Genomic DNA, 27,874 nt, shown 5'->3' with positions numbered 1-27,874 from the left:
CTTGCATTACACTTTCCGGGGTGACTCGGAAGCGGTGCAGATTGTGACCTTGTCGTTCGGACGACCGGCCGGCCGAGAATTCGACCATACCGCCGTCGGCATGGGCCGGGGCCGTTGGCAAGACCCGATCAGTCCTGCAACGAACCCTGACATCTAGCGCCAGAATAGGCATGGGCGTTCCGTACTAGGGTGGTGCACTGGAAACGAACTAACGCGAAACGGCTTGGGTATTCCGCCTTGATCTCCATTTCCTGGCAACGTCTGCTGTTGTTCTTCCAAAGTCCAGCTCCATTCCTTTTAGGTTTTATTTACAACAATCCTAAAGGTATGCGCGTCACTGCCGGCGCAGCATACCGGGCTGTTGCCAATACCTACATCCACGGCAGAGCGCGAGTCTCACATGACGCTGAGAGGGCGGTAGAGCCATGTCAGCACCTGCGGAGGCGCACATAAGATGATCCAGAAGCGCGCCAGAAAAGGCGTGCGGATAAAGAATCCGAGTCATTATGATAATGATTAGCATGCTCTTCAGGAAAACATGCTCAGTCCAAAACACAACAACGCGAAAATACCACTCAATGCATGTTAGGCTTGCGAACCCTTTGTTGTTTGTGCAAGATATTATCATTTGTGCAACCCCAAACACGTGTGCTCCAGATACCTGATCATCACCCGGCGCATAATAAACAGACTGAAAGCAACCTTATGGAAAATACTCCACATAAATCATTGCAAAAGCACAGCACTATCTGGTAACCAATACAAAACCCAGATGTAAAAAGCTTTAAAACGTCATCATACAGGAAGGCAGCAGCCCTCACTGAATGGAAGTGTGTTGTGATTAACGTTCTTCAGCAGACGGAGCGCGTACAACACAAGATCAGCACAACAACGCCGCACAGGCCGCCCAACACTGTATAAAATGTACCTGCGTGCCAAATAATTTCTGGTCAACGAGGCTGATCCATTTACTCACTGCAAACGTGTCGGTCTAAAATAAGATTTCAAACTCCAACGAACGCACTGCAATACAAAACGCCGCCGAAGTCTCGGGAAGCTTTAAAACTCTCCCAAGACTTTCGTGTGTAGCGGGCAAATCACGACACACCTTGTGCTACAGCAGTACAGAACAACGGTCTTGGCGAGAAAGACACTTTTTCTCCCAGACTGCCAACGAAAACTGTAACAACAGCATGAAGCGTACTGGCTGTCTTTGCTGAGTTTCACTAGAAAAATAACGGCACATGTGGGTTGGTTCAAGCTGCAAGGTGCAGTCGAAGTCCCTCCCACGAAAAGTAAAACCGTGCCGCAGGATGCGAGCCTGATGACGAAAGCTTAGGTAAAAAATAAAATACCCACTCGACCGCAAAACGACCAATTGCAGAAGCTGTCACAGCGCGGACTGCTGAAGAGATACCCGTGTAAAAGGCACGGTCACTGCTGAACGGCTCCCTGGACTGCGCAAGCCACTGCAGCATCTCGCCCTGACCAATCACATGAATCCGGTGGGTACAGAGTAGTCAGCTCAGCCAAGCAAGCGCACGCCGCCAGGCGCGCCGCGGAGGAACAAAGCGCGCGGTTGTGATGCCGCTGGCAACGCCAGTAGCAGAGGCCCCTGCCAGCGCAGGCCAGTCTGCGGCCGTGAGAGGCTGGCGCCGAGCGGCACAGCTGGCGGTCGGCGGCCGCTCACACGGCAGCCATGTCACTGTCGGCGATCACCTCCACGGCCAGCTTGCCGGGCCGCCGCTCAGTAGCGTCGGCGCGGGACTTGCCGAACAGGTTCAGCTCGTACTCCACCACATTGCCGGGCGAGTTCTCGGCCAGCAGCGTGGCTTGGCCCATGAAGCGGTCCTTCAGCAGACAGCTGTTCCACACCTGGCGCACGGACGCTCGTTCAAGCAGACGGTCACCAATGCAGCCCCAATGTGGATCAGATATGATAAAATAAACTCACTTACAATACTTTTTAAAGGAGAAGACTGCTCAAGACCACACAATTTCTGTTTAGTGAATATGTTCCTCAACACGTCATTGTTTGATTACATCACCGTACCTTGCGCAGCGCTGATTGAGAGCCAACTGACGACCGTGACACATGGAAATCGTGCTCACAAATGCCTTTTATGGACGACTCAACCATCACGTCTTTATTGGCCTTGGTCGCTGTATGGCCAATTGAATGGCAGGATTTTAATTAATTTTTATAGTACCAATGATATCTGAGTGACCTTGAAATTGTCTGCAAAATTTCCGCGGGCGTGCAGCCCAGAAACTAGTGCGGTTTATATCGTCAGAACGGCAGGGCTGTGAACTGCACCAAATGGTCTTCAAGATACCTCTTTCATTTCCAAATCCCATGCAAAGGTGGAACATTCCCTTTAAGAAAGGAACATGAATGAGACGAATTGTGGCATAACAAATGCACCAAGAGCACAGCTGTCCCACGGCTTGAGCAGTCCACCTCCACCAGCGCGCTGGTGGACTGCCCAGACTGGCAGCGTCGAAGCTATCAGGTTGCAGCGCGGCGGTTTTCGCTACTATTAGTTAGGTATCCAATCGGTAGATGCCATTGGCGTCATTTTTGCAAGCGATTCAAGCTCAGATCAGTGCGGCTCTAACCGCGCGGGGCTCATATGAGTGAGCCCGGCGAGGTTAAATATCTTCACCAACCCTGAGCACGAGCACAATGGCGTCCTGTCGACACACAACAACCCGTGACTGGAGGCACCAGCACTGCGCCTAGCCGCACCTGGACTTTGATCGGCTCGTTTGCCTTCCGGTAGAAGACGGCTTTGCAGTTCCAGGTGGGGTTCAGCGTCTCCTTGACTGCAGGGGAGGTGACCTTCGTCCTGCCGCACCTGATGAGCACGTACGGGTCCGCCGCTGCGGCAGCGACACGGCACCCGGTCACCCCGGAGTCACACACCTCACACGGACACAGCACCCGGTCACCCCTGAGCCACACACCCCACACGGACACGGCTTCCGGTCACCTCGGAGCCACACACCACACACAGGCACAGCGCCTGGTCACCCCGGGACCACACGCGTCACACAGACACGGCGCCCGGTCACCCCGGAACCACGGACTTGCGTGGCGACAGCACACACAAGCCGGATTTGCCCACCGCTGCCGGCCGGCCGGCCGGCCGGGCGGGCGGGCGGGTCACATCTGTACCAAGCGGCCACTGCGTACGGGACATGATCGTTCTCTCCAGCACACAGCGCGTGTCGACTGGCAGGCCCTATCGGCACGCAGGGTACCTCAGGGTCCGCTCCGACAATACCCCACAATATCACGGAGATGTAGACATGTTGACATGTGAGACGTAGTAAAAATGGCATTCGGTCTAGTACGTGTGCTTTTACCGGGCTTAGGGAACAAATTTTGAATGGAGTGGCAAGTTCCAACTAGTTTGCACAGCTGAATTACACTCAGTCAATTAAAATAATCATTTCAACCGCTGCTTGGTTTACTTCACGGCGCTCATTTCCACCGCACGGACGGTTTGTGGATGATAATCATTGCTAGATGTGCCACGGAAAGATAGCCTGACTGGACTGATCTCAATTTAATCCGTTTTTGGACGTGACGGAACCAGAGGAGTGACCGCCTGCGGCCTGCAGCGCCGGCGGCAGCCGAGTGACGCCCGCCGCGGGCCGCGAGCCGCGTGACTCACAGCCCAGCGAGTCCTGCTTCTCCAGCCCGGTGGCGCTGACCACCTTCACCACCACGACGCCGGCGGGGGGCGTGAAGCACGGGCAGATGCTCGGCTTCGGCTGGTCCTTCAGCAGCTCACTGCGGTCGCGTTACGTCACACCGGTCATCGGGGTCACAGCTGTCACCGGGCTCACGCTAGTCACGGGAGTCACAGCTATCACGGGGGTCACAACAGCGACCGGGGTCACTGGGGTCACAGCGGTCACGGGGTCACAGCTGTCACCGGGCTCACGCTAGTCACGGGATTCACAGCTGTCACGGGGGTCACAGCAGTCACCGGGGTCACTGGGGTCACTGGGGTCACTGGGGTCACAGCGGTCACGGGGGGTCCACAGCGGTCACGGGGGTCACAGCGGTCACGGGGTTCACAGCGGTCACGGGAGTCACAGAGTTTACGCGCAGCACGAGCGTCACCCAAGTCACGGGAGTAAGGGAGGCGGTGACGGCCTCGCGGGCAATGACGTGGTAGAAACGGCCGAGGTGTGGGTAGAAGCAGGGGAAGCCGCCACTCCACGGCTAGGGGGCAACCAGAAACCTCGGGAAGGGGCCATATAACTGGCCTGGGAGGGAGGGGGGAGACAAACCCGAACATGCGACTTGAGTGACCAAACAATTCCAACAATAGATTAGGTTTATCATTGACGCGAAGCGAGTACACGAGGCTCCAAGCGCAGGACGGGTGAGGGGACAACGGTCCCATGTGTGTCCTGGCCGAAGACCCCGAGGCGGAGCACACCCTAATGATACGTCACCAACTACATCCGTACCACTAAAAGGATAGGGTCCACCAAACAACACTGTTTTTGTTGCATATGAGAAAGACAGTATAACATAATGTGCAAGAGGTAGCTTGAGCACACTAAACACAGCATGACTGGCTCCAAATTGCAAGGATAGTAAGGATATTGCAACAAGGATAAGGATTGCAAGGATAGGGTCCACCAAACAACACTGTTTTTGTTGCATATGAGAAAGACAGTATAACATAATGTGCAGAGGTAGCTTGAGCACACTAAACACAGCATGACTGGCTCCAAATTGCATCTGAAAAAAACTGCGCAAATCCTGTGTCGAAACTGCACCTTTCAGCGACACGAAGCACATGTCCTGATTCGTAAGGCTTCTTTTCCTGCCAGCTGCGGGCTCTTTACAATGCGAACTATACCGACTTTTGGCTTCAAGATGACGCGCACATCGGTTACGGATAATGCGGAGGCATTCTCATGCTGTGGTGATGCGGCGCAGCGAGCCCCCTAAAAAAGACTACATGCCAAAATGTGTGTTGCTCTGATCCGTGTATGCTCAAGAAGTACTTACTTAGCATCTTTCAAGTCTCACTTTAGAAAATATATCACACTCGAATTGTTTGGCTCAATCTCGTCAACGCAATGCATGCTATTGTATGACTATCTCACTTTCGAAGCATTTCAAGTCTAAGTGCGGCGAAATTCTCGTGCTATTTGGCCTCGGCCAGATTTCCCGGCCCCAGCGCCGAGATATCACAGAGGCCGTGCCAGTGGCGGTCGGCCGGGACGGCCGGCGAACGGCAGGTCCTTTGCTGCGCGGCCGGCCGCCGTCACCTGGTCACTCACTGCAGCTCGGGACTGCTGCCCATGAAGAGGCGCAGCAGAAACTCGCCGCCCTCGCCCGGCGAGAAGGTGGTCGGCACGAGCACGTAGCGGCCGCGCGGCAGCTGGTCCCGCCAGAAGATGCTGCGCGACCGGATATAGTCCGAGGTGGCGGCCGACTCCTGTATCCGGTGCACGCGGTACTTGCGGTTCATCTCCACCTGAGCACCCACATCAGCTGTTCAGGGCCACGTGGACGAGCCATAGCACCACATGGTCAGCGCGCACACGGCAAGCCACCGTTGTCGTACAGTATATTAGATATCTCAACTGCACCGCCAGAAAAATCGGTCCAATATGACGCGGATGGACCTACGTATCCGTCAAAGGTTTGTTGTGTATCTTCCCGCATTTCGCAAAATACGGGCGTGGACCAGCAACATGAGGGTCACCGCATACAGCCTGACCACGGCGCGGTCGGAGTTCGTCCTCCCCCCTCCCCTCCCCTCCCACCACCACTTCCTCTCGGCACGCGACGCTCGTCCAGTCGCGGTCCGCACCTTCATAATATGGAAACCGATGCAGAGGTTTGAGCGCGCCCCTCGTGCTTCCTCTCGCGCTGGTCCTTCTGACTCAGCCTGCACGATCACCTCCTCCACCTCGGAGTCCACGTCGAAGCGGTACTGCAGGAGGCGGGGCGGCACACGTCAGGCGGTGCGCAGCGCGCGCTCACCGGCGCGTCACCCGGCGCGGCGGCCGGCTGCACTGACCACCCGCCATGGTAGAGCTGGACCGACTCCCCCTCCCCCCTCCTGCTATGTCACTTACAGTTGACCGGACAAGCCCACCAGGCAGCGACGGTACATCTGACAACATGTGGTCTGTGGGGATGGGGGGCAGGCAAACGTACGTTTCACTCAAATCTTGTCCTGCAGCCAAAAAACACGATCGATATTTGTCTGCTAGTGTTCCTTCTTCCATTCAAGCGTGGGGCGTGCGCAGCTGCTCTCGAATCGGCCACCCCTGGCCGCAGGTGATGACGTCCGTGTGACCAGCTGTTCAGAGAACAGGCCAAGCCCGCACGACGGCCCCTCCCACCACGGTCCCGCCGAGTGCCGGCCCGAGTCGGGCCACCATGCTGGCTGGCGTCTTTCAAGCACGGCAGACGAACACCGACCAGCTTGTTACCTAATACAATAAAGAACATATACCACCTGGATCGGCTGGCAAAGTGATTCGAAACAGCGCAGCTTAGCTACGCCACACTTTGCATAGCTGCAGCCAACGAAATGGCCGATCTTTACGTAATACAAAATTAGATGTAACATGTAAGGTGACTGGCCTATGGCAGGTCAAAGTCAAGTCATGGCAGTCACCGAGGAAATTCTCAGGGAATCATTCACTCTGATACAACAATGTTGTATCAGATTGACAAAGACAAAGTAAGGTCGAAGGGGCCTTGCTGTTGAAAGCAGTTTCTGGTGTCACTCCGAATATATTGCAAAGCATTATACATTTGCCATGGACTTCTTATAGGTCAAAATAGGTCACTGTCCTAAAATGACCCAGGTTAACATTTCGGTTATAGGGACATACTGTCTAGCCTAAACTTTGTTTGCGTATTCAAATGCAAAACTCAAAGCAGCCTTATAAAATTTTGGTCACCATATCCTCCGAAAAGTCAAACAAGGTTGCTGACCTTGAATGAACATGTGGCTTTTTGCTTAGGCCAAGTATCCAGGTTTTGAGGACAATTGAAGACCAACTTGGAGGTTTGACTTTGTCCGACCTCATTTGACCCGAAGGTCCTGGCCTAGAAGGCTCAAACTTTGACCTAAGTGAATTCACGTACAGGCTACCCTGAGAATTTGGTATCTCTAGCCCTCTAAGTTCCTCGGATCTCAGGGGGGCGGAGGTCAAATGGACTCCCCCCTCCCCACCACCCGAGCGAAGGTTATCCGACAGGCCACACGGAGCGTGTTAAACGAGGAGGGAATTTGAGTTGCAGGCAGCTTTTCAGTCCCAACAAATTTCGGAAAAACGGGGCACATGTTATGAATGCTGCGAATTTGTACAGTAAAATGGTTTAATAGGTTGATAACTCAAATCGGTGTATTGTTCACTTGACAACAATAAAATACGCTTGGTTCTTAGTGTCACTGCGTATGTCATAGTACATCGTTGATTGGAGTCTAGCGCACCATGTCAGGATGGCCGAGCGGTCAAGGCGCTGCGTTCAGGTCGCAGTCCGGTTCTCCGGGCGTGGGTTCGAATCCCACTTCTGACAGCACTTTTTCCCCATTCAGCAACCCAAAAAATTTATTGGACGAGATTCGAAACGGCTAATCTTGCACCCGCCAATACAGATCACACCAATTATGGCACAAAACAAGCTTCGCTGTTTTTTAGTACCCCCCCCCCTCCCCTCAACAACGACTCGGGTTGACGTACGCATCTTTTGTTTCACCGGCGTCAGTGGCGCAGGGCGTATATTGATACACCCCGTCAGATGAGGCTAAGCCACGTCTGATGCTGTACAGGGGGGGGGGGGGGGGGCAGTCCGAGATTCCGGGGTCGAAATGCTCCAGGCGCAGCAGACCTGACCTGATTTTAGAAAATTGGGAGGTTACATCTGGCGGTTACATCCCTAGCTGGTGCCGTGTACTAACACACGCAGTCTACTCCAGTGTCAACAAATGGCGGAGGAAAAGTCAACACGAAAGGCCCATTCTAGCACGTTTCGTTCTGCTTGCGCTGCGTCTTAAATGGTGTGTCCACCTTTGGAGTATATTTCACAAGCATGCCCCAGTGAAACTTCGGAAACAGTCAACCAGAACCAGTTATGCTAAAACACACAAAATTACACCATATTGGATCCATAATTGAATAATGAACATGGCATTTTAGGTTTTGTTACTGCAGGGCATGGTCTAGTTAACATGAGCATGTAAACCAGGAAAAGTTCGACTTTCGGGATAAGTTGGACCCTGAATGGGCATAATGGGGTCAGTTACTGAGCTAACAACGAACAACTTATTACCGATAACGAGATATCGTTGACACGAACCCATTGCCTAGTTTGGAAACAGCAGGAGGGGGATGGGCGGCGTGTCGCATCACGTATAAGATCTCTTGTAGCGCAGTCGTTTGTTTGGGACAGCCGTTAGTATGGTGCCACGCGTCGGATGCTAGGAGATAGGGGCCCGAATGACTGCACTTGTATTCGCGGCACCTGTATCTCTAACCATATAACAATTCAGCATGGGTCGAAAAGCTTTCGGATCGGTCACCTGTGTTTCCAGCAGCCTATAGCGAGTTAAGTGTGTCGGCTGTAAAGATGTGTGATCTTTAACGATGACTGAATGTTGCGACACCTTTCTATTGGTAGCCTGCGCAAATCTGGAACATTTTCTGTATTTCCCGGCCCTTAGGCTTTCCACCCGACTTGCTCGCTTGTGGTCACGAGCACTGCCTTAAATCATCAAGTATCATAGCGTATCTTACTCATCACGTCCTATTGACGCTTAACCGGCACTTGTCGCCCCCTGGTGAAGGTAGACGTTTTCAGCATAAAAACTAACGCCGAAAGATCTGACGCTCCATGCCTTCTTGCTGTTGGAAAGAACGCGTTATTCTGCAAACAGTCCTTATCCTTACTACCTAGACGGTTTTCACACTAGTTGGTTTCACTTTATTTGCAAGCTCATAAGCTCGTGCGGCAGCGCTAGTTGGCTTCCAACTGACTGGTAAGGTGGCAAAATAACTCTAGCTTGTAAACAACAAAGGTTTACACCATACGTCTGAAAGCAACATCCTCCGCTCCTTAATCTCGACAACACTCGGGTTAACATATCTCCATCTCGGCTTGTTTACTGCTATTCATTATTTTTGCACAGAGTCGTTCTACCAGGTATGTGGACTTGCCTCCAGCTACTGAAAGTCAATGCTATGTTGAAGTAAGCTGTCATGTCAAGTAAACTGAGGAAAACAGCGCAATATGTCACGACTTGTTGACATATTCTTCACGTCCATCCCCTCAGGCAGATCACGATCAAAAGCACACTATTTGACGTAGCAGTCATGCTACGTTGATTGTCAGAATACGTGGCCCACGGGTCCCGCAACTTCTCCCTCACACAGAAATCATCCAATGTCAGAGAGCAGAATTCCTGCAGCGTTAAGAGCAAACTCCTGGTACAAAAGAAGGCACCAAATGATCCAGAACATATCAAAACTGTTTTAAAATTCGACTAAAAAACTGTGTTGGGCATGCTGAATCACCTTTAGATCTACATAAATTCACACCAAGCGGATTCAGCCCGCATTCCGAAGTCACGTCAAAAGGTTTAAAGAGAGTATTCCACCATTTTCGTACACGTCACTTATTGTTACATCAGACGCGTACAATTTGATCAGTAATAACAGTTTCTCGAAATTCCTCTGAATAACTAAAAATTTGTATTTGAAGTAGCTGACTGCGAGATAAATCTCATTTGACTCCATGCCCACCACTTTGAACATAATGCATTTCATTTGCATTAATTTTTCCAACGTGTGTGTTCTGTAATATTTGAAACACATCAATATGCCAAAATGTTTGTGTATAAATGCTACGAAAGCTGTAAACGCTCTGCTTAGACAAAATGATATGCGAACGTGAAGCCATCATCCCGCGAATTCAATGAAACGTTATAACTATGGCTTTGGTTTCTCCCCTTTAGCGTCTACCACAGTGGCTCTTTCCGACGCGGACTTTGGCTTTCGGAATGGGGGTATCATATGATCCAGGTGATGCACTGGTTCAAACTTCAAGCAATGCACTTCTCGGTAACAGGCGCTTGCCTGCCGGTCAATCGCAAAACGTTCTTTTCTTCGCACCATGGAAGTGCGCACCGCGGTCGTCACGACGACGTTGGTCGCGACTGCAGTGAAGGAGAGCAGTGCTCTTACACACCGCTGGCAGCGTAATTTGGACTCAAAAATAATTTTAATTGATAATCTGATTATGTCATTATGGTCGGCGGCAGTCGCACTTTCCATCGCTATCATTACGTGTAACTAGTCCTGAGGTTTCACTAGTCTTTTAAAGACATACCCAAAGATAGGAAAGGCCCTTTTTAAAGAGTTCCGACAAATCAGCTTGAAATGAAATCCAATAAATTTGAGAGCAGTGACAAATCGATTCGAAATGAAATCAAATCGATCAAAAACCATCGAGTGGGGAGCAGAACCATGCTGCCTAAGAAGGGGTATCACTGAGGCTATACCCGTCCAGTATCGGCTGTGGTGTGACCCATCAGCCCTCGGTGGCCGGTCTGTTCGGCCCGGCGGCCCTCACCTGCGGGTTGTGCAGGAAGGTGGAGCGGTTGTTGAGGCAGCCACCGGCCCGCTCTAGGGTGCCGCGAGCGCCCGCCGCCCACATGCCGAACGACCGCTCCTCCACCCACGTCTTGGAGAACGAGAAGAACGACGTGTTGATCAGCTGGCACACGGAGACGTCCGTGAAGTTGGCCACGAAGTCGTCAAACGTCATCCTGTAACGGATGTCGCGTATCAAGGGCGGAAGCGGGGCGTAACGGGCGCGCGAAGCAAGCGTTTTACCGACCAGCACTGCCACCCAATCCCCGCGGAGTCCGTTGTTCTGTCCGTCATTAGAGCAGCGCCAGACACGGCGCTACAGCTGAATTGTAACATGAAGCAATGGAGCACTGCAGCACAAAGCAATACGAACGCTAGAGATGACATAAGCCCCCAAGAGCGCCGATCTGTATTCTGTACGCACCAGAATTCTCCATCGTTATCGAAGGTCAGGCCGATCTTTTCCCGCTCAGAGTCGCTGATCTTGGACCACTCTGGCGATCTGGAAGCCACCGGACAAAACGTTACCAAGAGCATGACGTAGCATGTACTACCGCCTGTTACGGGGTGCGTGCCAAACCCGTGCAAACTTTACGGCTCACTTGTCCACATCCGAAGATTCTCAAAATTCAGTCTCCGAAACAGGCAACCCGTAGTTCCTGCCGACTCAGCGCATCTAATACTGCATGCAACGCCACTACCAGAGCGTCGCCTTTGGAGTGATGACCGGCCCCTGCCCGGGTGCACCGTCACGGCGTGCTGGCCGGCGCGGCACGGACAGGCTGACGTCTACCGAGAGCCGGCCGGCGGCGAGCACGGGTCGCCGTCGGGTCCGCGGAGGCCTCACCTGGCCGGAGGTCAAAGGCAGCATGCAGCAGGGGCGGCGGCAGCCGGCACCGGTCCGCCCCGTCACCGGCAGCAGCGGCACGGGCCCCGACAGGCCCCACACGGATCGACAGCAGGCAGGCGCGTGCAGCGTGCGGTGCACGGTGTCGGCTGGGGACAGCACGGGGCCAGAGCTCCACCACCCGTGCGACCGGCAGAGCATATGCGCGGACAAGGGACCAGCCCCAGCCTCGGCACGCCCGCCACAGCACACAAGCACCAAGCACACGTGCACACACACACACGCACACGCACGGCCGGCGAGGGCCGAGGATGCGGACGCGGTGGACTAGGTCCGGCGGCGGTGCACTGGGCCACGTTCACAAGCCCCGAGACGGGAGGGTTCAGAACGGGAGGTGTGCCGCCAGAGCAGCGCTCCTACCACAGCCGTACCGGGAGGCAGACCAGTCAGAATGCGGCACGCGCTGGGCCGGGCGCCTTACGCAGAAAATTTCGCACGGGAACGCATCTAACCCACAGCACATGTTTTCATCCACCGACGACTTGGACCGACTGTCACTCCCCAGACAGAGGCAATAGACAGCGGGCGGGTGGGCGTCGCCCACAAGCCCCAGGGACGGAGACCAAAGCTTCCGGGAGAGGGAGGGGGGAGGGGTAGCCCCTCTAAGCGGCTGCGCCTGACCCGACACCGACCGCGCTACCTCCAGTGGTTCTTGTTCGTTCGGGCTACGAATCTGAAAGTTTTGAGAACCGCGGGCATCAGACGCGGGGCCAGCTGTCCACTGCCGCTCACGGCACCAGCCTGAGCCGACCCAGTCAACCGACGACCGGACACCGGACCGGCGACCAACAAACCGGAAACGGCCTCAGGCGTCAGGCGGACACATGGATGGAACAGTGCAGCACGTGCGTCGAACACCGCAGGACTGTGCTCCGGGAGTGACACCTGGCAAATCCGAGGTTCCGCTCCTCCAACGAGACGGCGGTGAGCGGAGAAGCTGGTGAAACACACGGGTGCTGGGTGCATGGGACTACCGTCCGCTAGGGGTGTGCTTCAGTCACTGTGCACCCCGTGGGCTACGTGAACAGTGTCACGGCTGTGCAGCGTAAGGGTGCCCCTGACGGCGCCCCTGCAGGCTCCGGTGGCACGGGCAGTTCACACATGCACACGCCAGTATACGTCAGTCCGCCCGCGGGGCAGCGGTGACGGCGGCCAGGCTGCGATAGTGGGCAGCAACGGCGTCACAGAAACAGCCGTGACGGCAACAGGACTCACACAATACCTTACACTACACTACATGGCTCATACCAACGCTGCACACGCTCGCGAGCTGGGCCCACAAGCGAGCCCTCCCACCCGCACCCACTAACACAGGCCACTGTCAGCCGGTTAACTCGTCGTTAGAAAGCCGGGAGAAGGGGCGAGTACTGCGCGGTCGTCTCGAGCTGCCCGCCACCGAGCCGGGCCGGGGTGCCTGCTCCGCTCGGCCGCCGGCGTGGCCGCCGGCGCCGGCTGACGGTCGGCTCGGCGCACCTACCTCGACAGCATGTGAGACAGGCTCTGTGTCGGGTACACATAGTCATGCCCGGCGCCCTCCGCCCTGCCAGGGCAGACAGGGCGGCAGTTACCGCGGGCGGCGCGGCGGCGCTAGAGCTGCCGGTAGCCGGCACACACAGGCACACACACACCGTCGCCGCCGCCGCCGCCGCCGCCGGCACTCCACCAGCGCACGACACACACCGATGTTGCCACCAACACAGGGGGCACGCGCGCACAGCCGATCACGAGTGTGCAAAGAAAACTCCATCCTCACACCATAACCAAAGCAGTGTTGCGAAGCGCACATGCCACTGAAACAGGATGCGAACAACCAGTGTCCACTACAGGGAAGTTGGAATTCGATTTTGGTATGTGAGGAATGCAGTCGATTTGTCACTGAAAATGTATACAACTCATTCCATGTATATTTCGCAGTACTTTTCTCAGTTTGTCGACTACATCCTGAATAAAACAGGGCGTTCGACTTCATCGTCCAAATGTCCAGAATAGCAAGCAATGCCCACGGTGCCCAGGCCGCATCACGTGAACCACGAGGGCGGCAGCGTCCACCACGTACAGACCCTATCGTGCACGACACGCCGGAGCCATGATGTGCGCGTGGTGCGGAGCGTGTCCGACTGGCACGAGATCCGAGCAGCTGCCAGCGGCCGAGAACGGGACACCAGGACGGCCACATCGGAGGCCGCACCCTGCTTCGATTTCCCGATCAATCTCGACAGGACTATGAACAGCCAAGCGATTCGGTGCTTTGGTTCACTCTACATGTAAAGACACCAGAGCATCTGGAAAACAATCACCGAACTCTAGCCACCGGCAGTTCAGCCAACTCCGTTCACGAATTGATCGCGGCCGACAGCCGCTGCGATTACTGCAAATCTGTGCGCCGTGCGGAGGTGATCAGACGTGCTCAGCGCGGCCAGGTGCTCGGCGCGTCTGGTCGGGCAGCGGCCGCGTGTGGCCACACCTCCGTGCCCCGGCGCTCGGCGGGAGTTGCCGGAGCGGTCGCTGCCGTCGCTGCCACCCTCTCACTCTCGACTGCCAGCCGCGGTGCAGCGGTGCTGGAGCCACGCGGCCGGACTGGCCAGGATCATGCTCTCTGAGCGGGGAGGCCGGGACACGCACCTGGCGCGGATCGCCGGCAGGCGCGCCGGCGCTCGGCTCGGCAGTTCCGGCTCCACTTGCGGCAGCTCGCCGCCGGCCGGCCGCTGCGCCGCCGCCGGCCAGGCTCCGCTGCCGGACGGCGGCGTCAGTCGCAAGGCGCACAACACCGGCCGAGCCCCTGTTCTGGACCAGCGGGCCCACACCGTCCCACCGCAACCTTTCGTCTACCGACCGCTCCGCTCCTCAGGCAGCTCAGGTCAGGCCACACCCAGACTGTACATGATGCCTCGACATACCCCTGGGCACAGACGGGCAGCGCGCCCCCGCAGGCTTGACCTCTGTCCCGGCGCTACCGCAGCAGACAGGGGGGCAGGGGCAGGGGCATCCCTGGACGACAGGGGTAGAGGAGACATCGGCAGGCGTGGCGCGGTGCGGGCGGTAGGGGCCGGTACCTGGCCGGCAGCCGCTGTTCGGGCGGACTCTCGTCGCCCTCGCCCAGCCCCTTGAAAAGCTCGCTGATGCTGGGGGAGTCCAGGGCAGACCCGGCGGGGCCCTCGGCTGGCGGAGCACTGGCCGGCAGTAGCGACAAAGGTCAGAGCGGTCGGCGACCCGGCACCAGGTCACCAGGGCACGCGCCATTGCACTGGGAGGACTTCTGGCGCGTATTTCAGCTGCGATCAGTGCCGTGGCATGACCAGGATTGGAGCGCAGAGATCGGTGTTGTCCGTGACAACCAGTAGGCGTGGGGGACGGGGGCATCGACCGGCGCCGGAACGCTCGCCACATCATCGCGATGCAGAAACCAAGAGCCACAACCGTACACGCCTGGCGGCTGACGGCAAAGTCGACAGTCTGCTAGTGACGCCCACCAAACTGCCACAAAGCTACGCCTCGCATAGGACATTCTTATCCCCTCTCACGTTGGACACATTAGGTTTTTACGGATGGTTGCGCCGCGGTGCAGCGTCCGTCGTGTACCTCGGTGCCACGAGCAGCGGCGCCGGCAGGACCTTCGCTGAGTCGGCGGCGGCGGCCGGCGCCGGTCCCGGTTGCTCGCTGCGGACAGTCGGCGCCGCGTGACCCAGCGCCGTCCACAGCCTCCCGGCGACGGCGCGGCGCGGGCGCTCATGCCGGCTCGGCCCGTGGACGGCCGCCGCGCAGCTGGGCGCACGGCGGCCCACCGGAGCGGACGTGCCGCGCTCAAAGGGCGGCAGCCCACCGGAGCGGACGTGCCGCGCTCAAAGGGCGGCAGCCCACCGGAGCGGATGTGCCGCGCTCAAAGGGCGGCAGCCCACCGGAGCGGACGTGCCGCGCTCAGAAGGCGGCCGCCCACCGGAGCGGACGTGCCGCGCTCAGAGAGCGGCCGCACTGTTGTCCGGTGCTACACAGCAAATGGGAGGGGAAAAACACTGGCAGCAGACGTGTGAAGCTTCGGCCCAGCCTTAACTGACCTGGGATCCTCCTCTAAGAACGGATTTCCTGGAGAGTCGTCCGCAGTGATGACGGCCCCCGAGGAGGGCATGCTTGCGGGCAACAGGGTCACCATCAGCATCGTCAGGATCAACGAGAAATGACGCAGTCGAACAGCTCACGCCAGCCACCGCTCAACTCAGGCGCACATCCGAGCCACTGCCGACGATCGAGCGACGGAGGCGGGCGAGTCAGCCCGACTGACCTGTCGGCGGTCGCCGTCTCCTCGATAAACGGGTTCCCCGGCGACTCGTCGGCCGTGAGCGGACTGGTGCCGTCTCTTGCGGAGGGCGGATACACGTTACGACGCGCGGTGCGTGAGCTCCGTGCTCCCGGTGCGGTCACACGGGCACCCAACACGCGACAGGCGGCCACGCGGCCGCGTACACCCAGAACAGCAGACAACCCAATGGCAGACAGAGGCCGGACCAGGTGCCACACGGTAGAAATGGCCTTGTCAGCCGGTGCGCTAATACAACGTCGTGTCACGGGTGCGGCCATGAAGAGGCACACAGCTGACAGCAATCAGTGCGGTCCTGAGGACAACCAAAGTGGAATCGCAGAACCAAAACAACTGTCCGAACATCGGAATACGAAAACCACGAGGAGCCCGTCAGCCCGACGAGAGTTCACAACTAGTCACCCGGTGCAGCTGCAGTGGGAATCAGCTGCACCAAGAAACCAGAAAAGAAAGTTGGATGACCAAATATACGGTGCCGAGGCGGAACGCGAACAACCAATCAAACAAACAAACAAACAAAAAACAGAACTCGACGCCGTACCGATGCAAAAACGTGTCGTACTATTAACCGTTCACGAACACGTGACGGCACGAGCTCAGGTGGATGCAGTGCCGGGCACACAACTCGGGCCACCGCCTCCGCCCATGCAGCGGCGGCAGCGGCGCCGTCGACACCTGGCGCGCCGACCGGCCGCCCGGCAGACGCGCGCTACCTGGGCAGCGCGAACAGCTGCTTCTCTGGCTTCTCGCTCAGCCAACCGGGCGGCGGAGGACTGAAGAACTCGCGATGTAGCTGTCGCTCCGGCGGCGGCGGCGGCGGCGTGGCGGCCCGCGGTGGCGCAGTCTGCCAGCGCGTGACGAACGACGGCGACAGCTTGGGCGGGCCGGGCGGCGCGCCGGGCGGCCGTAGGCGCGAGCTGGATACACGGGACCACACGGGCAGGCCGAGCCTGGAGGCGCGGCGCCAGGCCGGCACACCAACACAGTGGCAGGCGTCACGCGCGCCACGTTCAGCCGCTCGAGGCTGGAGCTGGGGCTGGGGCCGGAGCCGGGGCCGGGGCCGGGGGCCGGGGCCGGGCCGGGGCCGGGCCGGGGCCGGGGCCGGGGCCGGGGGCCGGGGCCGGGGCCGGGGCCGGGGCCGGGGCCGGGGCCGGGGCCGGGGCCGGGGCCGGGGCCGGGCCGGGGCCGGGGCCGGGGCCGGGGCCGGGGCCGGGGCCGGGGCCGGGGCCGGGGCCGGGGCCGGGGCCGGGGCCGGGGCCGGGGCTGGAGCGGGGATTCGTATCACATCTTCTCACGGCCGGGAGGACTGCACCGGTCCCGGCTAGGCAGCTCGACTCCAAGCTGGTCTCTTCACACACGCAGGCACTGAGAGGGGTTCAGGGCACTGCTCGCGGGAACGAGCCACGCGCACTGGGAGGGGTTCAGGGCACTGCTCGCGGGAACGAGCCACGCGCACTGGGAGGGGTTCAGGGCACTGCTCGCGGGAACGAGCCACGCGCACTGGGAGGGGTTCAGGGCACTGCCTACGGGAACGAGCCACGCGCACTGGGAGGGGTTCAGGGCACTGCTCGCGGGAACGAGCCACGCGCACTGGGAGGGGTTCAGGGCACTGCCTACGGGAACGAGCCACGCGCACTGGGAGGGGTTCAGGGCACAGGGCAGTCTTCAGCCTACTTTTGCACGGCATTATGAGTCATTTCTGACGTAGCGTGGCGTAATTTTTGCTTGCCAACGGATTTTCATGTCAGTGGGTTTCTCTAGCCTGGCGGGGTATAGGTGCGAGTGGTGTCATGAATTAAGAAGGTAAGTTTACAGCACAGCACAACATAACAAGGCTAGAAAGTCATCTGCTTAGGAGGGCATCACTGGTGCACACTGCACGTTACTCGCCAAGTAGGACATGAACTAAAATACCGACTGCAGCTGAAATTCTACGAGATGTTTGTGGAAGAGAGTTGTGCGCCCAGATACGTGCCACCGCATGCTATCCCCGGCTGCAGCCATGCGCTGCTTCCGGCGCCTGTGCTGGAGCCGGCAGGGCGCGCTGCGAGGCCAGCCTGGACTGCCGACTGTGCGGCGGTCCCCAGCACCGGTCCAGTCGGGGGGCGGGAGACAGGTCAGCGCCGGCCGTGCGGGCAGCTCATGCAGCGAGCCGGACGGCCCACTCACCCGTCGCTGAAGGCGCCGCTCCACTCCTTCTCGCCCCACGGGTTCCGCAGGCGCACCATGTAGATCTTCTCGCGGCCCCTGCCGGGCGGCGCGGCCACACGGCACCCGTTAGCGGTCCACACCGAGCCTCCGGACGGCCGCCACGCGCCCCCCACAGATAGACGGTCAGGTCAGGAGCGGAAGGTGCTGGCTACAGTCTTTTATAGCAGCCGTGCAGCTGTGTACAGCCTTTTATAGCAGCCGTGCAGCTGTTGCCTTCCAGAGAAATATATACAAGACTGGCCGTCCAAACGTAGCTCGCCAGCCGCTTCACAAGAGAGACGAGCACATCGCTCATGCACATGTACATAACCCACGACTACGTTCCACTGTGAACTAGGGCAGGGACCCACCCGTCCTGGTCCAAATTCAAACAAATAGGCTGTCACGATGGTCGGCGCCGCCCAGTTCTCACGTGAAGAAGTTGACGAGTGTGGTGTTGCCGATGGGGACCTTCTTGATGGCGGTGATTCCGTAGGCGTGGCCCTTGACCAGGCCCATCTCGGTACGCTGCTCGACCTCCTCTCGGTTGCGCGCCTGCGGCAGGCAGAGCGCGTGCCGAACAGACCGGGACGCCATCGGTCCTGTCCAGCCTCCCACATTGCAAATGTTCCGGGGGCGGCAGACTGCCACTCCGGCCCGTCACCAAGCATGGCCCGCATCAACGGCTGCTGTCTGGTCTCTGTTCACCCCACGTACCGCTGTATGCCAGCGTGCCACTCGGGCGGCAGTGGCGGGCGCCCTCGATCTGCCAGCCCCTCGCCTGTCGGTGGCACGCGAGGCCTTTTCGTGTCGCGCGGCCTCATCCTGGAGCCGCCTGCCGCCGACCATCACCGCCTCTAGCACTCAAAATGAGTTTCGCACCAGGCCAGAGGATTTCGACGGTCCCGTTGTGTAATCATTGGTTGCTTGCCGTTGTGTAACATGTGCTGGCGATCCGGGTTTGGATTAATAATTTTGTTTTTGACGAAGAGGTGTGAGGTTCTGGATGATTTATAACATGCGAATGTGGTCGCGTTGTTGTCATGCTTGAACATTGCATTCATGCTACTACTGGAATTGTACGGAATCAAACAATAAGCCACTCGTTGGAATGATTTGCGCATACAGTGAACCAAGGAACCAAGGTTTATGGCGCTGTTTGCAAGATGACGGTGAATATTTTCTCTGCCTTTTCAAAAATCCTGGTTCAAGAGCAGTGTGCCAGCATGATATTTTGCAGGCTTTCACCGAGCCAGTGTGTCCATAACACGTTTGCCAGCAGCTTGTCTGCTCTGCTGCCACCGTGCTGGTCGCACCACTACAGATGGTGATACCCGATGCGCACGCCACTACGGGAGGCACTGGTATGGCGACCACAAACATCTGGCGAGACCAGTCGGGTCAGGCAGGCCGGGCCAATGTCGCTTGCCTGGCACACGCACGCGCACGCGCACGCGCACGCGCGCGCGCGCGCACGCACGCACGCACGCACGCACGCACGCACGCACGCACGCACGCACGCACACACACACACACACACACACACACACACACACACACACACACACACACACACACACACACACACACACACACACCAGCTGTGGCCTGCGCGACCCAATACACCGCGGTGCAAAATCATCAATCACTTCCCGACGCTGAAGGAACGAACGAAATACAACGCTCAAAACACGCCCCAAGCACCCGTGCTGTTTTGAAACCCATGCAGTCGGCATGCGACACCCGCCACGTCGTCATGATCCTTCCCTGGCTGGGCGTCACGGCAGGGGCGCGTACAGCGACAGGCGGGGGCACGTACAGCGACAAGCGGGGGCACGTACCGCGACAAGCGGGGGCACGTACCGTGACAGGCGGGGGCACGTACCCGCGACAAGCGGGGGCACGCGCCGCCACAGGCAGGGGCACGTACCGCGACAGGCGGGGGCACGTACCGCGACAAGCGGGGGCATGTACCGCCACAGGCGAGGGCCACGTACCGCAACAGCAGCGCACATCAACGCATAGTCGTCCATTTCGCGGCGCAGCTGCTTGAAGAGCTGCGTCTTCTTGGCCTCGTCGGAGCGGTAGCCGCCCTCCACCAGGTCAATGGTGACGGACACACCTGAGGTGAAGTCCACGAGCGCATCGCACAGGTTTCCGCCGTCCAGCGACTCGTATGAGGTGTTGATCCTGCCGCAGTAGAGCGGGTCAAGGGACGCTCAGTCACCCGTACGTGCTGCTCTTGTTGCTGGACAGGACGGGCGGCAAGCATTCCCGAGACTCGTTTGGTGTGCCCATAATGCTGAAGGACACCAGAGGTCAACGTCGCCGTGTGTGTGGTCAAGTTTTGCTCCAGCCGCGGGACAGGAAGCGGTGCGATTAGCAACATGAAGGATTAAGGACGGCAGTCACAGGCCAACCACGGAGTGAAGACCGCGAGTCCGGAGTGTAGGCATTTGGGTGTGGGAGTAGGTAACCTTACATTTTTTAGTTTAAATCCCTTATTTTACCGGTTCAAGGTGTCTTCGGCAGTCAAACAGGACAAGGTTCATGTTTTCAATGTCACGTCAAGTGATTTCCTCGTTTTACGTGAGACCACTAAAACACAACGTAATCGTTTTGGCCCTTCCCCCCCCCCCCCACATCACACAACCTGACCAACTCTGAGTATTTCTTGCTAACCGACTAGCTCACCAGCAGAGGCGGCCCCTAGCCCATATGATGCCCTTGCATAATTTTCCTGAAACAAATCTATTCCCTGTAAATAGGTCCCGACAGGCTCAGAAGTTGCTTCTGTGGCTTCACGAAGTCCTTTTAACCGCGAAGTGGTGTCATTATCATCTTTACCCCTTCACTGCGATGATTGAAGGTTCGCTGGAAACACAGCCGTGCGTGGGAAATAAGTCAGGGCAACGACTTAGACATGTGCATTACTGCTCCTGTTCTGCAGCGTGTTTAGACCCACCCCCCCCCCCCCCCCCCCCCCCCCCAACACGCCCCCCACTCCCCCCCCCCCCCCCCCCCCCCCCCACCCCCCCCCCCCCCCCCCCCCCCCCCCCCCCCCCCAACACCGCATGTCCTCCCTTCGGTCATCTCAATTCAGCCTCTGCACCTCCAGCCCGGCATGAGCTCAAAGCCTTGACCACTCGGCCACTTAAAACGGCCGACTAATACTACATGAAACGCCTAATATCTAACTGAACCACGTCCATTCATTCCTGGCCCTCCAGAACCCATGGAGCGTAGCAAGTGCGTGGCAAGCGCCTCTACTGCAGCGATATCAAGAAACCGTGCCCATGGAGACCGGGCACAAACACGCGCCGGGCAAAGGTCGCGCGGAACGCTTAATGGGTACGACGAACCGAAACAGTGCGGCCCACACCGACTGATCGATACACTCGCGCGGTAACAGGAATCGTGGGTGGTGGGTAATGCACGGCGTCCACAAACACACCACTACGATTCGGAAAATACGTGAAGCCGACCTCGCGTGCTCCGTGTTTGTATGAGGCGATAGGTCCCTGTCGGCCAGGCGGCGGCAGTTCGACACGGGCCGGTTCGGTGGCCGGCGACGGCGGCGAGCCGGCAGCTCACTTGGCGTAGGCCTTCTCGAGCAGGGCGGACCAGAACTCGCTGCGCTCCCGACTGTGCGTGTAGATCAGCTGGCCGTTGACGGTCGGCAGCAGGTCATCGATGACGACGTCCATCCACTCGCCGAACCGCCAGAACCTGGGCGACAGTGGCGGCCGTCCAGTCCAGTGTATAGCGAGCGTGTCCACAGCCTAGCTCGGACGGCCGTCACACGCGCGCCAGCCTCCCCCAGCTGACCTGTCACGGCGCCCCTGTCCCCCGCCGGCGTTTTCAGCGCCCATTGTCGCACACACCGACGGGCCGAGAGCCGCTCAGCGGCGTCCGGTGATGACCTACCGGGTGCAGGGCACCCTGATCCCCCCGAGGCTGCCCCCTCTGCCTTGAACCGGCCGCAGAGACGTGCCGGCGGACGACGCGCGCAGCTCCCGCGCCGTGGGTGACGCCGTGCGTACACGGCGGCGTACCTGGTGACCTTCGACCAGGCTCCGTGCCGCCGGCGGAACGTGACTAATGCACAACGTTGATAGCGCACCAAACGACCGCTCGGTATCAAAACCGTGCAGCCAGCGCACGAACCGTACATTGTTACCAGCCCCACGGCTGTTCGCGTGAGTAAACGTGTGGTAGCCCTAGGATTTAGAGGCCTAAAATTAAGCCCCACGTACCGAAAATGAAATATGCCGGCGTAGTTTTTCGGGTTTTCAGTGCTGTACTCCTGCTCTTCGTAGTCTGGGATGACCTGAAAACATGCACACTAGCTCACGCCAAGACCGGGAGTCACTGTTGATCGCACTCCGCGCTTGCCGCTGCTCCAGAGGGTTCCCACACTACCAACGGTCAACAATGACGACCATGACGATACTGTCAATCGTCAACAATTCCCGCCACTTAACCAGATGGTCAAACGGTATTAACTGTCAATAACGACGGCGCGTCTCGGACTCCGCTGCCGTCTACCAGCGCCACCGGAGCGGCGGCCCACCGCATGCGGGGCGGCCCCGGAGTGCGGTACCACTGTAGAGCCAGCGGGCGGCTCGGACCCCGGTGTCCGGGCCCTGGCCAGCTGGACCACTCACCTTATGCCAGAGCACCTTGACGCCGGCCAGCACCGAGCAAGCGGCCACGAACCAGCAGTTGCCCAGCTGTCCCTGCGTGACGTCACCCGTGCCGATGCCGTCGACGAAGAGGCGCGGCTTCTCACAGATCTCCTGCGGCGTACCGTGGCCGGCTCAACCACCGGGCGACCTCCGGTTCGACGGGTATGTCGAAAGGGCCCTCTGACTACGGGATAGACGACGCGCAGCCTGCACATCTCCCCCCCCCCCCCCCCCCGGGGGGCCGAAGCGCCGCCAGCTGCATACCTCTCAATGCCACGTCGGTGTTAACTTGCATCTGAGCCCAACCGCAATGTCTTCAGCCGCCATTGGAGACAACGCCACGCCAAACAGCGTGCGTCAGCCGACGCCCTTAGCAAGGCAAAGAACGGTACTGGCATCGCGTCGGAAGTAAGCACATAGAACACAAATTCGAATACATGTCAGGGAAGGTATCTTACGCTGTCCTAAAAAAAAAAAACAGAAGAAAGCGCTCCCTAACAGAACACTCAGGCTGAGTGGTGGGGGTGTTACAGGCATCAGTTTATATGATTGTTTGTATGAGTTTACTGCGTCGGGTCCGACTGCGCCCGAGCACTGCGTCAGATCTAACCCCAGTGTCTTGGCAGTGTTCCTTCTCGGATTATCTCCAGCTCAGACCATGCCGACGTGACCTGTGCTCAGACCACTGGACTCACATGAGGCCGCTTCCAGACGACGTTGGCCACGCCAGAGCCCGACGGGCTGATGGACCGGGCGGCGGCCGGGAACTCCGAGTCGGTGAAGAGCACGCCTGCCGCCGAGCACTGCGTCAGGTCCGACCACGGCCGACACAGCAGCCACAGCCGACGCCACCGGCCTCTGTCGTTTCAGACTCCGGCCAACACGGCAGCCACAGCCGACACCACCGGACTCTGTATCGGGTCAGGCCACGGCCGACACAGCAGCCACAGCCGATACCACCGGACTGTGTCGGGCCAGACTCCAGCCGACACAGTAGCCACAGCCGACACCACCGGACTCTGTGTCGGGTCCGACCACGGCCGACACAGCAGCCACAGCCGACACCACCGGACTCTGTGTCGGGTCAGACCACGGCCGACACAGCAACCACAGCCGACACCACCGGACTCTGTGTCGGGTCCGACCACGGCCGACACAGCAGCCACAGCCGACACCACCGGACTCTGTGTCGGGTCAGACCACGGCCGACACAGCAACCACAGCCGACACCGCCAGCCTCTGTGTCGAGTCAGACCACGGCCGACACAGCAACCACAGCCGACACCACCGGCCTCTGTGTCGGGTCAGACCACGGCCGACACAGCAACCACAGCCGACACCACCGGCCTCTGTGTCGGGTCAGACCACGGCCGACACGGCAACCACAGCGGATTTTGTCGGGTCCCATCCCAGGCAAATCAACAGCCACAGGTGATAACCGCTGGACATTGTGTCTAGGCTACACCCCAGCTGACTCACTGCCCCAGTGGAGCTGTGGCTACAGCAGTGTCTACACTACACTGCAGTATGTAAAGACAAAGCATGCATAGATCAAAGTGTCATAATCGCCCTCATAGTCAGGACAGGTATCCCTGCAGCAGTATAGTTAGGGCAATGCTGGAGGCCTTATGGTCATGTCATCACATAGCTGTTCTGTCACATAGCATTGCTATCTTGGTAATATCTTCATTTCAGGTTTAAACCAGGCACAACACATCATGTGATATGCTTCAGTGCTACCATTTGACCTATTTGGTCTCCCCTGCATGCTCACCTGCTCCCTGACATTTTTTCTTTAGTTTGCTATAATCTTGACCTTTGAATTTCTTGATGCTTGAGAAGATGCCCATTTTGCTACACTACAACTGAAAAAACAAGGGGCAACTGAGTCATTATTCTGAGAATCCTCCAAAACTGCTTGAGTATGTTGTGAGCAGACAAGTAACGCCAATTCCGCTTGTCAGTTTTTTGTTGGTTAGGGTGTCTGCCTTACGATCTGCCCACTTGAGGCAGAGTGGCTTGAATTGCTTCAGGCAAGCAGTTCAGGGTGCTCACTTATTGCCCGGTGACTAGGATGGCATGCGGCCAGCGGCATCATGCAGTCAGTGGCATTCTCTGTGCTGGACGCTCACATAACTTTGGCCAAGTTTTGCACTTTGCCATTGAAAGCAGTTGCACTAGAAGTCAGGTGATCTTAGAGGGAAAGCAGCTGCACTAGAAGTCAGGTGATCTTAGAGGGAAAGCAGCTGCACTAGAAGTCAGGTGATCTTAGAGGGAAGGATTTAACATGGAGACCATCGCAACATATCAAAGGGAGTGCTCCACGTCTGTATGGGTTTGAGCTGAAATAGCCATCTTAAAGATCATTTGGTACAGTTCACAGGCCTGCCCTTTCTAAGGTCTAAGCTCCTCTAGCGTACGAGCTTCACGTCCACAAAGATGATTGAACTATTTCAAGGTCACCAAGGCATGCATGACACCATATCATCCCAACTCATGAAAATTGTTCCACAGACTATGAAGCGATAAGATCAGGGCCAACAACAATATAGTTGTTCACCCTATTGATATTTTAGTGCTAGCGAGTACATTTCTAGAAAATGGCAGTCAACTGGCTCTCAACCAATGTTGTGCAAGGCACAATGAAACAATGAAAATTGACATACCAAGGATTATATCTGCCAAATGGAGAAATTGTGTAGTCATGAGCAGCCTTTCACACTTAACAAGTATCCAAATAGTTATGACTTTATTCATCATATCTGGATGAGCCAGATGAGCTACTGGCTTTGAAAATGGGATGGACTAGGGAATGTTTCCATGTGCCCAGGATATCTGAATGGGCAAGGCAAAAGCTGGCAGCAGGCTTGACTCGAGATTTCAGAACATTCAATGGCACACTTATAAATCATGTGGGCTAAAGTGACACAAGTTGGCAATGACTTTACGCACGATGTCACAGTCACGGTTTTGAACGATGCGCATATCTAAAAGACAACCAGTGAAGGAAATCGACACCATTACAAGCTGGTCAAGAGAGTGATCAGTTAATTTTTTTAACTGCCGACGTGCTGAATCACTGTGGTCATTCCGCAAATCACAGGTCAGATCACCACGGATGACGAGCAGGACTCCGGGGCAGTCAATCAGCACGCACTGCAGCTGGGTCTTCAGGACCGCAAAGTTGTCTTGTTTGGCAGCTACTGTGTGCCGGGGTGGACGGTACAGCGAGCAGATGACGAGCTAGCATCCCAGCTCGAGCTTCAGCAACGCCCACCGTGACTTCAACTTGCTGCCCTGGATCTGATGTGTCAGCAGCCGCAGTGCCGTCGACTTAATGCTGTTTTTTTGTCACGACAGCGGCGCCGCCGTCGTCCCGTCAATCCAGATGGTCAACCCGGCTGATGAAGTACCCGGGGATCGCTACGAGTCGGCTGGGCGTGGTGGGATGCGGCGTCGTAGCCGTGGCGTTCTGAGTCCTTTGGTGACCTCCGGAAACGATGTACAGGCCGACGTCGTTCGCCTTCCATCCATCACTACCCCCCACCATCCATGGTACTGGGGCCGCTGGCCCCCACCACCAAAACCCGGCATGCCAACCAGCCAGGAGCAGATGTGTCAGGAGGGATAATGCTGTAGGGGAGAAACTGAAGCCATAGCAGATTTTGTTAAATTAATTGGAAAATAGCTTCATGTTAGCATATATTGTTGTTTACTGAGTCATTGAACCTTTTGCAGCACTCCTTACACAAACATTTTGGTGTGTTGTTAACATTAGAGAACACACAGCTTGCAAAAAGCAAGGTAAATGAAATGTATTACCTTCATAGTGGTGAGCAGGGAGTCAACTGAGCTTTCTCCTGCAGGGCTGAGTACTTCAAATCAAGATTCTGAGTTACTCAGAAGGCTTTCAAGAAGAAACTGTCATCTCTAATCAAACTATGCATCTGACATACCAATAAAAGAAAAGTACAAGAAAGGTGGCATCCTCCACTTAAACTTCAGCAACACAAGTCTGGTGTTGGCCTGAGAATCTGTAGCTTAATGGTTGTGTCATGGGCCCAGGGTCCAAACAGCTGCTGCTTGGCATAGACAGTGATTGCAGAAATTCTAGTCTATGAAAAATGTATCCACTGTATTGGAAATCTAAACAATGCTGGTGCCCTGAACCTCTTACATGACCTGAACTCAAGCTAAACCAAACAGCACTGAATTTTTTTTAGTTATTATGGCCTGAAGTGACTATTTTTGCCTGCAATAACCTTCACATCATCATTATGTGAAATACTGGCTCCTTTCTTTAACATTTATGGTGACAGTGTCCAAACTCTGAGTACTCAGATTTATGGTGCACATGCACTTCAGTATTGGCCCAAACATTGCTATCATGATGGCTGTGTTTGGCACAATCTCTATTTTTGCAGTCTAGCAGAAATGCAGCCAATAACACAGCTTGGACTTAATAATTTGAATGATGGCATTTCTTCTTGCTGCCCTTTAAAACAACTGGAAATGGCTATAAGGTCATAAAAGAAGAATGCATGTTTAGCATGAGGATAATTTAAGAAAATATCACAAAAATGACCATAACCATGCATCTTTCATGACTGGTACAGCATGCTGCACACCAAATACCAGCCAAGCATTTTTGGTTATCATTTATAACAATGACAAATTGTTTTTACCTGCTGCTACCACTTCTGGCTCCTCTCTCCAATCTTGGCAAATCTCTAGCAACTAAAAGCTCCTCAAATGCACACTCTTCAAACAGCCTACACATCTACACTTTTATTCATTCAGCCTCTATGGCATGATCTGCAATGCTCCCTAACACACATAACATGACCTTGCACATGACTGGCATAAGGAAAGGACAGGAACATACCAGGCAACAAAATCTGTAGGGCCAGTGCCCGCGCAAAAAACGACAAGTAGGAAATCAAACGTTCTGTGTTCTGTGCATCGCAACACATGAGTCAACACTGACTATAAAGATCGAAAAACGGGAATTCATTATAAACACAACCACACACCGACCTGCCACTCCCAGCTTCACCGCCCAGTCGTATCTGTATTGGTAACACCAAGGCCGCCACACGTTAGTCAGCGTCAATAAACGCCGATACTGCG

The 27,874-nt window shown here is 56.8% G+C and overlaps 1 protein-coding gene and 1 non-coding gene across 2 annotated transcripts; one reads left to right on the top strand and one right to left on the bottom strand.

Annotated features, from left to right (window-relative positions):
* Positions 1-287: 287 nt before the first annotated feature.
* Positions 288-27,874, bottom strand: LOC119096264 (calpain-5). Its single transcript, XM_037219084.1, has 16 exons — positions 27,782-27,874; positions 24,519-24,609; positions 23,440-23,534; positions 22,724-22,855; positions 22,313-22,386; positions 21,651-21,785; positions 20,054-20,246; positions 18,490-18,611; positions 18,036-18,113; positions 11,072-11,149; positions 10,628-10,823; positions 5,850-5,972; positions 5,314-5,510; positions 3,681-3,799; positions 2,750-2,883; positions 288-1,875 (listed from the first exon to the last, which is right to left on the bottom strand). The coding sequence occupies exons 2-16, from the start codon at positions 24,592-24,594 to the stop codon at positions 1,687-1,689; spliced, it is 1,941 nt and encodes a 646-aa protein (XP_037074979.1). The 5' UTR covers positions 24,595-24,609; positions 27,782-27,874; the 3' UTR covers positions 288-1,686.
* On the top strand, positions 7,494-7,576 carry TRNAL-CAG (transfer RNA leucine (anticodon CAG)). Its single transcript has one exon. It is a non-coding gene; the product is annotated as a tRNA-Leu (tRNA).

The sequence above is a fragment of the Pollicipes pollicipes genome, unplaced genomic scaffold (genome assembly GCF_011947565.3).
Source record: "Pollicipes pollicipes isolate AB1234 unplaced genomic scaffold, Ppol_2.1 Scaffold_4295;HRSCAF=5057_pilon_pilon_pilon, whole genome shotgun sequence".
Taxonomy (NCBI): Eukaryota; Metazoa; Arthropoda; class Thecostraca; order Pollicipedomorpha; family Pollicipedidae; genus Pollicipes; species Pollicipes pollicipes.
This window is presented reverse-complemented; position numbering and strand designations above follow the sequence as displayed.

Coding starts and splice junctions, on each gene's coding strand:
- LOC119096264 (XM_037219084.1), bottom strand. CDS start 24,594: ATGGGCATCTTCTCAAGCATCAAGAAATTCAAAGGTCAAGATTATAGC. Junction 18,612..20,053: donor TGATGTGCGCTGCTGTTGCG/GTACGTGGCCCT, acceptor TGCCTGCCGCAG/GCGCGCAACCGAGAGGAGGT. Junction 18,114..18,489: donor ACACTCGTCAACTTCTTCAC/GTGAGAACTGGG, acceptor GCCGCCCGGCAG/GGGCCGCGAGAAGATCTACA.